Source organism: Oryctolagus cuniculus, chromosome 7 (genome assembly GCF_964237555.1).
Source record: "Oryctolagus cuniculus chromosome 7, mOryCun1.1, whole genome shotgun sequence".
Classification (NCBI taxonomy): domain Eukaryota; kingdom Metazoa; phylum Chordata; class Mammalia; order Lagomorpha; family Leporidae; genus Oryctolagus; species Oryctolagus cuniculus.
The window spans coordinates 9547101-9561061 of NC_091438.1; the positions used below are offsets into that span (position 1 = coordinate 9547101).

At 49.7% G+C, this 13961-nt stretch overlaps 1 protein-coding gene across 5 annotated transcripts in view; it reads right to left on the reverse strand.

Annotated features, from left to right (window-relative positions):
* The window catches only part of DYNC2I1 (dynein 2 intermediate chain 1), an 83886-nt gene extending 70572 nt beyond the window's left edge, over nt 1-13314 (reverse strand). For 3 of the 5 annotated variants that reach the window (XR_007923741.2, XM_002715015.5, XM_051857037.2), the window contains exons 1-5: nt 13104-13314; nt 9155-9208; nt 7933-8398; nt 3997-4088; nt 822-1112 (exon numbers count right to left, since the gene is read on the reverse strand). Coding sequence is in view for 2 of the 5 variants with exons in the window: in XM_002715015.5 (XP_002715061.2) it covers nt 822-1112; nt 3997-4088; nt 7933-8398; nt 9155-9208; nt 13104-13118 (918 nt within the window). In the remaining 3 variants the exon portion in view is untranslated. Of the gene's footprint in view, nt 1-821; nt 1113-3996; nt 4089-4412; nt 4582-7932; nt 8399-9154; nt 9209-13103 lie in introns of those variants that run through there. The other 2 variants (XM_070077208.1, XM_070077209.1) reach the window with 2 other exon arrangements.
* Nucleotides 13315-13961: the final 647 nt, after the last annotated feature.

Sequence of the window (13961 nt, forward strand, 5' to 3'; positions counted from 1 at the left end):
CCAGTTTGAGACCCAGCTGCTCCACTCCCCATCGAGCTCTCTGCCATGGCCTGAGTAAGCAGTAGAAGATGGCCCAAGTCCTTCGGCCCCTACACCCACGTGGGAGACCTGGAAGAAGCTCCTGGCTCTGGATTGGCGCAGCTCTGGCCATTGCGGCAAATTGAGGAGTGAACCAGCGGATGGAAGACCTCTCTCTGTCTAAGTCTTTCAAATAAAATAAATAAACCTTTAAAAAAAAAAAAGTACACTCATTGGGGCCGGCGCTGTGGTGTAGTGGGCAAAGCCACTCCCTGCAGTGCCAGCATTCCACCTGGCCACTGGTTCGAGTCCTGGCTGTTCCACTTCTGATCCAGCTCTCTGCTGTGGCCTAGGAAGACCATGAAGGATGGCCCAAGTCCTTGGGCCCCTGCACCCGCGTGGGAAACCCAGAGGAAGCTCCTGGTTCCTAGCTTCAAACTGGTGCAGCTCTGGCTGTTGTGGCCAATTGGGGAGTGAACCAGTGGATGGAAGGCCTCTCTCTCTCTCTCTCTCTCTCTCTCTCTGCCTCTCCTTCTCTCTCTGTGTAACTCTTTCAAATAAATAAATCTTAAAAAAAAAAAAAAAAGTACATTCATCATAAAATCCAAAGTTTGCCTTCGTTTCTTGTAAGTTCAGTAATCTCCATACATATACTAATCAGAGACTTGAATTACGTTTTTCCCAAGATGACAGGCATCAGATAACAAACAGTAACGTCATCAGGCCACATGCAGCTACGACTCTTCTCTAAGAATGCTGATCTGAGGATGACCAGAAGGCAAGCAAGCATCGGAAACTCATACCTTGGATTCTCTTTTCTTGTGTTCCTCTTTCAACGATCTTTCTTTTTTATCCACGTTACTTCGGTGCCTCTCATCATCAAAATGAGAGCTTTCTTTATGTCGTCTTTCTTTATGTCTTTCTTCTCCTTCTTTCTCAAAGAACGAACTACTTTTTTCCTTTGAATGTTTCTCTCTTTTCTCCCGGTGTTTCTTTTCTCGATCTGGTTCTCTTGCCTTCTTGTGTCTTCTCTCGCCTTCTTCTTTATAAAGCCAATACTTAAGAGGATTGTCTTTACTGTCACCATACTGCAACTTTGAAATGCAAAATATTGAAAAACGAATGAACACATGAAACAAGAGCAGTCTACCTTATGTACACAGTATGACAAATGCAGAGAAAACCACACAACTAATACTGCCCTCTTCTCTCTCCCGAGGTTAGGGGTTGTCCTAACAACTTAATCTGCTGTCCTTTTGGAAAGCAAAAGAACCTATTCACACCATTGTTCTACGGCTGATGCTTCTGATGACTCAAGCCTACACAATATCAGAAAGACACCACGGCCCAGCTGACCTCACTGAGGTATGGAGGACAACGTTCAAGTTCCTCAGGAGGCAGATACGGCATCAGAGTCCAGCCTCTCCCGACTCCTGCAAGTCTCGTCCTGCCGCCCACATCCTGAGCTCCGCTGGCCCTGAAGATCTTCCCTACGGAATCTCTGTGACCTCCCTAGACGGTCTCTTCACTGACCACCCACACGCTGCTACCTCTCTCACAAAGATGCATCACACCACTCTATCAGTCCGACCCACATAGAGATCTTTGAAACAGGGACCACCATTCGGTCACTTCTGTATCCCCCAAGATCAGAGCGGCGCTCAGTGAGCAACTGGTGACGTTCCTCAGGAACTGTATGCCAAGTTATCAGGACAGAATATTCTTGGCTCAGACGCAGTTCCAGGGGCACAGCCAACGTGCCGCCAGACCCCAAAGTGTGCCTGACCTGATCCTTCACAGAGGGTCTTCTCAGCTCAACCTCAACCAGGGGGAGCAGACTCCTAGTCCACAGCTTTCTGCTCATCGCTGCACTCTGCGGCCCCTTCCCTCCTCCCACAGACCCTGACTCTCACCTGTGCCAGGATACCCACCCTGAAGACAAACACACTGAACATCTCCCTGACCAAACTGCTCCCATGTAGAGTGAGATTACGTCCTGTGTCGCTCACCAAAATAAACTCCAAGATAATAAAAGATTTCAGCTGGAGCCGACGCCGCGGCGCACTAGGTTAATCCTCTGCCTGCGGCACTGGCATCCTATATGGGCTCCGGTTCTAGTCTCGGCTGCCCCTCTTCCGATCCAGCTCTCTGCTATAGCCTGGGAAAGCAGAAGATGGCCCGAGTGCTTGGGCCCCTGCACCCACATGGGAGACCAGGAAGAAGCTCCCGGCTCCTGCCTTCAGATCGACGCAGCGCACCAGCCGTAGCGGCCATTTGGGGGGTGAACCAATGGAAGGAAGACCTCTCTCTCTCTCTCTATCTCTCTCACTGTAACTCTACCTGTCAAATAAATAAATAAAATCTTTAAAAAAAAAAGATTTCAGCCTTAAAACAAATGTTAAAGACCCAAATCAAACTTCAGATGACCACACAGATAAACACGTGGGGGTGGGCATTGCAGGACAGCAGGCCACGCTGCCCCTAGGACACCTGCATCCATGTGGGAGGACCTGGCGCAAGTCCTGGCTACTCTGCTGCTAACCCAGCTTCCTATCAATGGGCCTGAAAGGCAGCAGGTTACAGCCCAAGTACTTGGGTCCCCACCACCTCCCTGGAAGATAAAGACGGAGTTCTGGGCTCCTGGCCTTGGCCTTTTACAGCATGATTACTGTAAGACTGTGTGTGTGTTCTAGGGGCTTGGGGGTGTGTGCAATGGTTAATCAGCAGATCAGCAGATGGAAGGTCCCTCCTTCTGTGTGTGTGTGTGTGTGTGTGTGTGTGTGAGAGACTCTGCCTTTCAAATAACTTTCAAATAAACAAATCTTAAAAAAACAAAACAGATGTTTCCCTATGGGGAAAGGGGGCTCAAAAGTTCCACAACAACAAGTTGACTAAAGGTCACATAAACCAAATTCAAAGCAAAACAAAACAATGCTATAAAAGACTAGCTGTGGGGCCAGCACTGTGGCACAGCGGGTTAAAGACCTGGCCTGAAGAGCCAGCATCCCATATGGGCGCTGGTTCTAGTCCTGGCTGCTCCTCTTCCTATCCAGTTCTCTGTGTGGCCTGAGAAAGCAGTAGAAGATGGCCCAAGTGCTTGGGCCCCTGCACCCACATAGGAGACCCAGAAGAAGCTCCCAGTTCCTGGCTTCAGATCGGCGCAGCTCCGGCTGTTGTGGCTATCTGAGGAGTGAACCAGCAAAAGGAAGACCTCTCTCTTTCTCTATCTCTCTCTGTAACTCTTTCAAATAAATAAAATAAATCTTAAAAAAAAGACTAGCTGTGAGTTAACCTTTAAGGACTCTTACAAATCAGTAAGACACAAAATGTACACAATAAGTAACTAACAGAAAGGCAGTACATCCTTTTAAGAAAACGTGCAGAAATGCCATTGTCTTCTCAAATTAGCAAAGACTGAAAATGAAAATAATGCCCAGTAGCTACTTAGGACATGGGGAATTATCCTCTGATGAGGAGTTTTCCAAAAGTTTGTGGGGAAAAAAAATATGCACAGACTTGAAAAATTGTTTATGCCAAAATAAACATCTCTTAAGAATCAATTTTTCCACAAACTTTTTGAAAGTCCCCTCATACACACACATATCTACAAACATATGAGTATGGGTGTATGTGCATACATGTTTGTACATATAAACAAAAAACCTGGTAAGATACATACATGATCAATACAAACATTATCAATAATTAATTACCTGAGTGGAGATCAGACAGCCTTTGTTTACTTGCTATTTATCTGTGTGTTCTAAATTTTCTAAAATAATGACGCACTACCCTGGAACCCAGAGAAACACGCAATCACGAGGAGGAAAGACTGGTAATGCATAGAGCCTGAAACGTTTCCAGGCCTGGAACCCTCAGGTATGAAATTTTCCACAAATGCTTCCAGTAACGTCCCTCCCGGCCCTCAGCCGCCCTCCCCTGCAGCACTGAACGCCCCGTGCTGGCCTGGTTTGGTACCTTTCTCTCTCGGTATCTCCTCTCTCTCTCATCTTCTGCTCTTTCACAGTCTTCTTCTCTCCGTTCTTTCTCTTCAATTCTTACTTTACTTACTACAAAAATAAAACATTTTTAACACTCCCAAATGTTAGCCATAAAGCAGATATTCTAACATCCTGATGCAGACTTTACTGCACCTCCATTTATTAACATTTATTAACATGTATTTTTAGATATTCTTGAATAAAACACACTCTCCAAATTCGAGGGGAAGTTCTAGCATCTAAACCTACAATGGAACAAAGAGGGAGATCAAAATGGCAATCCAAGGCTCAGACAGAATTCTTCCCCTCTCCCAGTTTGCTAGTTGGCAACCAGGCAAATGTCTCACTTCCATGAGACATTCAAGAGGAGCCCCAGCCCAGATACACACTGACCTCATGATTTCCACGTATCAGTAAAAGGGGAAAGCAGAGCCCAGTTTGAGGAGAGACTTTCACCCAGATGGCCAAACATGCTAGCCAGCTTTGACGCTCCGAGGATACGTCTGCCCTCATGGAGGTGCTGAGGAACTAGCCCGGCCCCCACAGCCTGATGGCTCCCCCAATGCCGGGAAGACAAAAGAGGCAAGAGGTCCCCGAACTAAAAGGAAGTTAGGCAGGCACAGCCCACACACACTAGCATGAAGGATCAGTGCCTGGGGGCAGGGCGTGTTGAGCCAACGCCCAGCACAACTTGGCAGTGAGGCCCAGGGAAGGAAGGGGTGGGCCAAACAGTCATACAGTTACTGACGTCGCCCAAAGCACCACTGAGCAAGCAAACCTGGATCTTCTCTTCTGAAACTGCAGATAAAAAAGGCATCTGCCTCCCAGCTATGAAAACTGACTTTAAAAGATAAGGGCGGGAGCTGGCATTGTGGCGCAGCAGGTTAAACCACCAACGGTGATGCTGGCATCCCAAATGAGCACCAGTTTGAGTCCTAGCTGGTCCACCATAGATCCAGCCCCCTGCTAATGTACCTGGGACAGCAGTAGAAGATGGCACAAGTGCCTAGATCCCTGCCACCCACGTGGGAGACCTGGATGGAGTTCCTGGCTCCTGGCTCCTGGCTTTGGCCTGGTCCAGTGCCAGTCACTGTATCCTTTTCGGGAGTGAACCAGCAGGTGGAAGAGTATGTGCTCCCTCTCTCTCCCTCTCCCTCTCTCCTTTTCTCTCTGTAACTCTGCCTTTCAAATAAAACCTTATAAAGCAAATTAGGGCGGGGCCAGCACTTGGCATAGCAGGTGGCGCCACCGTCTGCAGTGCCAGCATCTCATGTGGGCACCAGTTCAAGTCCCGGCTGCTCCACTTCCAATCCAGCTCTCTGCTATAGCCTGGGAAAGTTGTGGAAAGTGGCCCAAGTCCTTGGGCCTCTTGACTCACATGGGAGACCCAAGGGAAGCTCCTGGCTCCTGGCTTCAAATCGGCACAGCTCTGGCCACTGCGGCCAACTGGGGAGTGAACCAGCGAATGGAAGACCTCTCTCTTACTCTCTTTGCCTCTCTCTCTCTCTCTCTCTCTGTGTAACTTTGACTCTCAAATAAATAAATAAATCTTAAAAAATAAATAAATAAATAAAGGCAGGAGCTGGTGTCGTGATGTAAGAGATTAAGCCACTGCCTGCATCACCAGCATCTCATGTGAGTACCAGTTAGACTCCAGGATGCTCCACTTCAGATCCAGCTCCCTGGTAACACACCTGGGAGTGGAAGTGCTTGGGCCCCTGCCATCCACATAGTATACTCACATGGAATGCCAGCTTCCTGGCTTCAGCCTGGCCCACTGCAGGCCACTGTGTTCATGTGGGGAGTGAACCAGCAGATGGGAAAGTCTCTGTGTGTGTGTGTGTGTGTCTCCCACTAACTGTTTTTCAAATAAATAAAATAAATTCTTTCAAAAAGGGGCAAAATTAAACTTTCAGAGATGACTAAGACAAACATCTTCAGGAGCACTAGCCACCGTGCTAGGAGCCAGGGACACAGGCCGGGGAGGGTCAGGGTCTAGCGTATTTGGAAGGTAGAACCACATATTCTCCAAGAGACTGGAGAGAAGCATGTGTCAGGGTGATTCCAGGTTTCCTGACTCCGGAACAGAAGGACGCAACTGCCACCAGAAACGAGAGGGCGGTGGTGGAGCCGCGTCCGGCAGAGTGATCCGAAGTGCAGCGGGGACACAACTCACAGAACCTAAGCAACAGCAAATACAGGCAGGTAGACGCACGGGGTTCAGGGATGAGGCCCACTGCGGGAATGTGGAAATCTGGAATAGATAGAGGGTACTGAATACTACAAGACTGGATCCAGCCAGTGAGGGAGACAGCCAGCTGTGAAGTGCTCCAAGGACCACGGCCCAGAGCAAGGTCACGTGTAAGACAGGGAGAAGCAGGAGGAGAAAGAAATGCGAGAGGCCAATCCGCGATGACGGAAACAACTTCACCAAACCCAAGTATACAATCTGCCTTCCTAACATAACTCATTTAAATACCGTACTGAAAAGGCAAGGGCAAGCAGCGACAACAGAGAGCGACCTGAGGACAAAGTATGTTATTAGAAATAAGGACCAAGAACACCAAAATAATAATGAGAGGCATTAGTAAGATAACTTCATAGCTAGTTCCTCTACCCCTTATGCTGATTCTGAGTTACTACTGCTAACTATAAGTTATATATGTAACTTATATAACTATAAGATATATTCTGCTAATCTATTTTTTCACGTAAGTTGCCTCTTTTTTTATAAGAAGAGTACACTGTCTGTACAACTAATAAATCATCAAGAAACTTCCATTTGGGGTGGGGAGAAGCCCATTACCTTTACCTCAGAATTTACATAAACAATATCTAAACGTTGCTTAAAAGAAAACCGGCATTTGTAAGGAATACTTCCTACCAAAGAACATGATTTCTGCTTATTTACAATAGAATTAAGATGTATTAATATGAACCTAAAATACTTTCCAACAGTAAAACTCTAGCAAATGAGGAAATTATTACTACCCTTATTGACTAAGTTTTAAAAAGATCAAAAAGAAAAGAACAGTAAACAGTACACACCCCAACACACATAGACACACAGAAGAGGGACCTGTAACTTCAAATACAATGCTAAACCACTCACAAAAATGTCAGGGAAAACAGAATGACTGGCATGGCGGGTTAAACCACCACCTGCATGGCCGGCGCCGCAGCTCACCAGGCTAATCCTCCGCCTGCGGCGCCGGCACCCCAGATTCTAGTCCTGGTTGGGGCACTGGATTCTGTCCCGGTTGCTCCTCTTCCAGGCCAGCTCTCTGCTGTGGCCCAGGAGTGCAGTGGAGGATGGCCCAAGTGCTTGGGCCCTGCACCCCATGGGAGACCAGGAGGAAGCACCTGGCTCCTGCCTTCAGATGAACACAGTGCACTGGCTGCAGCGGCCATTGGGGGGTGAACCAACGGAAAAGGAAGACCTTTCTCTCTGTCTCTCACTGTCCACTCTGCCTGTCAAAAATAAATAAATAAATAAAAGATTTATTAAAAAAACCACCACCTGCAGCACTGGGACCCCGTATGGGCACCAGTTGGAGCCCTGGTTGCTCTACTTCCAATCCAGCTCCCTGCTAATGCACCTGGGAAAGCAGCAGAAGATGGCCCAAGTGCTTGGCTCCTGCACCCACATGGGAGACCTGGATGAAGCTGCTGGCTCCTGGCTTCCACCTGGCCCAGCCCCGTCCTCTCGGCCATTTGGGGAGTGACCCAGCAGACGGAAGATTGATCTCTTTCTTTCTTCCCCCTCTCACCCCTCCATCCCTGTAGCTCTGCTTTTCAAATAAACAAATTAATCCTTAAAAAATAAAAAGAAACACTCCTAACAAAAGGTTTTAACAAATGGGCATGCGGCACCTCGACAGGAGCACACTCGCCCGAGACGAGGGGGACGCACCTGAGCGGACCTTCCTCTCTGCTCTCTCCAGAAGCTGTCGCTCGCGGGCCTCGCGGGCCTCGCGGGCCTCGCGGGCCTCGCGGCCCAGGAGGTTGTGGTGGGCAGCGGTCTGCCGGAGCTCGTCCTTCCTCGCCCTCCTGTCCTTGTCCTTGTCCTTGTCTCTGTCCTTGCCCCTGCTGTGAGCCTTCTCTGCCTCCTGCTCTCGGTACTTCTCTCTCGACCTTTCCTTGTCCCGATCTCTGGCGTCCTTCTTCCTCTCCCTCTGTTTCTCTCTGTCCCTCTCCCCGCGAGGGTGCTCCCTGGAGGCGTGGGCCTCTCTCTCGGTCAGCCGTTCTCTGTACTTCGCCTCCCGCTCTGGATCCCTGTACTTATGCTCTTTGTGCTCAGGAAGGTCCGTCTCAGACTCCCGGTGCAGCTTCTTCTCTTTGTGTTTCCTTTCTTCCTTGGAAGCACCTGATTGCACAGCCTAAAACAACAGGAAAAACAAAAAAAAAAGAATCCTCTTTGACCAGAAAGGCACATTTCCCTTACGTTTTTGACATCTGAATATGAGAATCATCATACTCATCGTAGGGACCTTAAAAACACACTGGATTCAACAGCTTTCCAATCCTAGCAGGATGGGTAGGGGCCCGGGTGAGTGTTCCTAGAATACTAAAGTGACTGAAGTGAGAACCAGCATTTCTCCAACTGCCTGCTGGGTGGCAGGGACCTGCACATTTATTGGCAAATCAAATCTAAAACACCATGTAGATTAGAAAGAAAAAGATGCGAGAGTGTTTTTAAGCTTGCTGAGATAGGAACTACCTGGGTTCTATCCACAGAACAAAGACCCTCATTATAAAACTGAGATAGGGTTCTATACACGGAACAAAGACCCTCATTATAAAACTCTCAGGAGCTGAGGACATGACCTCAGTCCCCAAGCCTCTCTTCCACCTCCTTGCCACTGCTTCCATGAATGAGGAAACACACACAAACACCTGGAGCAGCACAGGGCCCAGGGACCCAGTGGGGTTGCCAGGCTGGCCTAACAAACGGAACACATCCTGCCCTGCCCCTGGCCCTATCCCACCCCAGTTCCTGAGGTACTAACCACAGGGCATCATCTTTCAGTCAAAGGCATATCTGAAATCAGCCACAGGGAACCCAAGTTGTGAATGTCCAAGGAAATCACACAGGCTCCAAACACATCTCAGCTTAAAGCTTTAGAAGGCATTACCCAAAGCTGTCTTCTGAGATCATCCGCTTTCCAAGTATCATCTTTGGTTCTTCTCTAAAAGGAAAAATACAAAGTAAGAATTTTTGAAGTTTAAAATAACTGATTCTGTGTGCTCCAGTTGGCTGCTTTTCCACTACCCTCTTTAAACCAATGGTAACTACTTCTTGGTAGGTTAGAAAATATCTGTCTACCTACTGGAATAAAATGCTATGTCGAAGCACGTGGATGCCTAAGATTCCGACAGCACTGAGTCTGTTTTGTAGGTGAAACGCTGACCAGTCCACTCCAGAGTTGCCTGACAGAAATGTGGGGAGGATGTCAAAGATGAAGAAAGCTGCGCATTACAGTGGTAAACACAGATTGTATTCAGTAACAGTGGCAGTGGGGGAAAGAGCTAAGCTCCATTCCAAATGGCACGGAGGTGTCTAGATATTTTAGAGAGAGAATGGAGGGAGGCAGCCAGGGGAAAACGCAACCCGAAGATTATAAAGGCTGATCAGTGTCAATGGGACTGCACGAGCTCTGTCTTCTAGCTGACAATTCCTGGAATTAGGAGTCTGCCCCCGTGGACAATGGGAGACACAGGCCCACTGCGCCTGATGAGCACGTCTCTGAACAATGGCCCCGAGGCCCTTGGGAAACACGCCTGAGTTGTCGGAGACACACAGACATCTCAGCCAAGAGAAGGGTTCCCATTCAGCCTTTTTAGCTAATACCCTCGGAAAGCAAAGTTAGAGGCCTATCCTCAGGTGTTGGCTAGGACACACAGTAAATTATTTTGGCAGCCCTGAGTTTCTCCAAACAAGGAGTTCAAAGAGGGGCTGGGGTGTCCCAGAGACCCAGCCTAGGCTGCTGGAAGGCATGCTGGAGTCTGGTCAAGCCTCTTGCTGCGGGGGTCAGAATGTACGTTCATGCTGAGAGTCCCAACAAGTGGATTAGCGCTCATCAACTCTTGGAGAGGCCACCCGGCCTCTATAAAAATAGAACGAAATAGCACTGTACCACGCCAAGTCAGTATCGTTAGTTCATATTCATATCAAATTTAAAGCTTAAGGAATTTTTCAAACCTAAAGATAACCTTAATACACATACATAAGATTTTCCATTTTTCTACCTATGAATAATAAACATCTCAGTAATAACAAACTTACATGTTACCAATGGTTTAGTATCTAACAAAAAAAAATGCAGGGCTGGTGCTGTGGCGTAGTGGGTAAAGCCGACGCCTGCAGTGCCAGAATCCCATGGAGCACTGGTTTGAGTCCCGGCTGCTCCACTTCCAATCCAGCTCTCTGCTATGGCCTGGGAAAGCAGTGGAAGATGGCCCAAGTCCTTGTGCCCCTGTACCCACATGGGAGACCCAGAAGAGGTTCCTGGCTCCTGGCTTCAGACAGGACCAACTCCAGCCGATACAGCTATTTGGGGAGTGAACCAGTGGATAGAAGATCTTTCCGTCATTCTATATCTCTGTCACTTTGCCTTTCAAAAAAAATAAGTAAGTCTTTTAAAAAGAAATAAAGAAAAAGGCATGAAAATACTCGAGGGCAGGAGAGGGAGATTTTTAAAAAAACCCAGTAGGCCCAGACACAGCAAGCCTAACTCAGAAATACAATGTAAACGAGCTTGCAGACAACAGTTCTGCCCTGATCCAGAAAACAAACAGTTCTGGTGAGAAGAGAAGGGAGAAGGCAAGCTCTGGGAAGAGGTTTTTCAAAGTGGACTTCATTAAACAGGTAAGATGACTGATGAATAAACTAGAATATATAGTGAGAAGGTGTAAGAGAGTATATATTCTTTTTTGCGCAAAAGGCAGCAAATAGAAACAAGTAGAAGATCAAAGAGTCTTTAAGAGGCCAGCACCAGAGCTCACTAGGCTAATCCTCCGCCTGCAGCGCCGGCACACCGGGTTCTAGTCTTGCTTGGGGCACCGGTTCTGTCCCAGTTGCCCCTCTTCCAGTCCAGCTCTCTGCTGTGGCCCAGGAGTGCAGTGGAGGATGGCCCAAGTCCTTGGGCCCTGCACCCCATGGGAGACCAGGAGAAGCACCTGGCTCCTGCCATCGGATCAGCGTGGTGCGCCGGCCGCAGCGCGCCAGCCGCGGCGGCCATTGGAGGGTGAACCAATGGCAAAGGAAGACCTTTCTCTCTTTCTCTCTCTCACTGTCCACTCTGCCTGTCAAAAAATAAAAAGTCTTTAAGAGAAACATATGGGACTGGCACTGTTGCATAGCCAGTAAAGCCGCCACCTGCAGTGCCGGCATTCCATATGTGTGCCAGTTCAAGACCTGGCTGCTCTACTTCCTACCCAGCTCTCTGCTATGGCCTGGGAAAGCAGTAGAGGATGGCCCGAGTCCTGGGCCCCTGCACCCACGTGGAAGACCTGGAAGAAGCTCCTGGCTCCAGATCAGCGCAGTTCTGACTGTTGCGGCTAATTGGGGAGTGAACCAGCGGATGGAAGACCTCTACCTCCCTCTCTCTCTCTCTCTCGTTCTAGTTCTGGCTCTGGCTCTATCTCTCTCTAAATAAATAAATAAATCTTGAAAGACAGACAGACAGACATAGTCCAGGACCAGAGCTGTGACGCAGCAGGTTAAAGCTCCAGTCTGCAGTGCCAGCATCCCATATGGGCACCGGTTCTAGTCCCGGCTGCTCCACTTCCAATCCAGTTCTCTGCTATGGCCTGGGAAAGCAGTACAAGATGGACCAAGTCCGTGGGCCCCTGCACCCATGTGGGAGACCCAGAGGACGCTCCTGACTTTGGATCAGCACAGCTCCGGCAGTTGCGGCCATCTGGAGAGTGAACCAGCGGATGGAAGACCGACTTCCCTCTCTCTCTTTCTCTCTCTCTGCCTCTACCTCTCTGTAACTGTGCCTTTCAAATAAATAAGTAAATCTAAAAAAAAAAAAAAAAAAAAAAAAAAAAAAAAAAAAGGAAGACATAGTCCAAGCACAAAGTAAACCACAGTGTACTACATTAACTGAATGTAAAAGTAGATGATCTATTTGAATCCGGCCCCAGGGACACCGTTCTCTAGGCAGAATGAGTCGGGGCTGCATCTCCACCTGTTCGGTTCTGCAGTAGGCACTACTTACACAATGCCGACGCATCCACTTGTGAACACATCACGGAAGGCTTGAGGTACAGAACGACTTACAGAAATGTCAAGGGAATGATGAGAGAGGATGACAGAGCTCGGGTGGGGCTTAACGAGAGGTGGGGAGCAGCGTCACTCCCTGAACTTAACTAAGAGGAGTTAAAGATGCCTCCTACGGTTGATGCAAGAACACAAAACACCAGCTCAGATGAGAGTATCATGGAACATTCTCTAAATACAAAGTAAATGTTATTTATTATAAAGGTAAACAAGGAAAATAATGGGAGGAAAGGTATGCAATGTATAAAAAAAAATTGCAATTCTGTTCCTCGGTCACATCAGCCACACAGCTCAGGAGTCGCATGCGGCCGGCTCCTACCGGTACCGGACAAGGAGTAAAAGCCGGCTACCAGTCGTTATCGTCCTACAGCCTAAAAAGCTATTCTGTGTGCCGTTCAATACTGTTTGGAGCCGGAAAACCAGACACGAGCTGCGCTCCCGGCGCCTACTACACACACTGCTTAGCCCTGCCTCAGTTTCCCCCGCGTCGGGCGAGAGCCAAGACGGAGAGAAGGGGGCTGCCCGCTCGGGCGGGGCGGAGGAGACTAAGAGGCGGCCCCCGAGTGCTGCGTTCCGACCCCTCCAATCCCAGCGCCTCAGACCTCCGAGCTCCCCGCCCCGCGGCCCCGGCTCCCGACAGGGAACCGCTCGAGCCCCCACGAAGCCTGCAGGCGCGAAGGCCGCGCTCGGCTGGCCCGGGAACCCCGCGGGAGTCCGAGAATGTCCGCCATGCCGAGCCGGCCGCAGGTGAGGGCCGGCACCCACCTCCCCGCTCCCGGATCCCGGCCTGCACTGACCCTTCCAGGCTCCATAGCTCCTCGCAGGCCCGGGCGGCCGGAGTACCCGGGGCCCCGGCCAGGCTCCGGCCACCCCGGAGACCACCTGGCTGGCGCCTGCCCCCTCGGCCGGCCAGGGGCCTGCTGCGTGGCCTGCGTCCTCGACTCCTAGCAACCGGCAGGCAGCAGTAGCCGCGAGCCTAGCGACAGCTACCCGGCATGCCCCGCGGCCGCTCCCTGTACGCCTGCGCGTACCCACGCCCAAGCTGAGGCAGGCAGGAAGAGCAGAGAGCCGAGCGACCGCTATCCGTCAAGCCCTGCGGCCGCTCTCAGTGCGCCTGCGCACACCGGAATGGTGTCAAATTAGGCATCAGCCGCAGTGAGTGGAGAGGTAGGTGTTTTCGTTAGTCGCTGCGAGGGCCGCGCCTCTTTGCCCTCACTTGGCCCTCCAGGGAGAAAGAAACAGAAAAAACGACCGTTACGTGTATGCAAGAGTTTGCACTTTGCAAACCCCATAAGGAATCAGAGTATCTGGACAAGAGAAACGAAATATCAAGAGTTATTCTGCGTCACATTTATTTAGAGATTAAAAACACGAAAGTGCCAACAGATCTTAAAGAAAAATAGGCTGCGGCAGAAGGCATTTATTCAGGGCCCTCAAAGGAGTTGCGATGCTGGCGGATCCAGGGCCCGGCTACTGATTGCCTCCCAGAGAAGAACCGCGGCTGTGCGGTGTGTGCAGTTGTCTCGCGCAGAGATGATCGGTGCAAGCCCGTGGGCACAAGGGCCTGCCGGTCATCACAGGTGCCGCAGGAGCAAGTGAGGGCCGCCTGCTGAGGTCCCTGTGGTTCCACCCAGTCCACAAAGACTGTTGAGGCT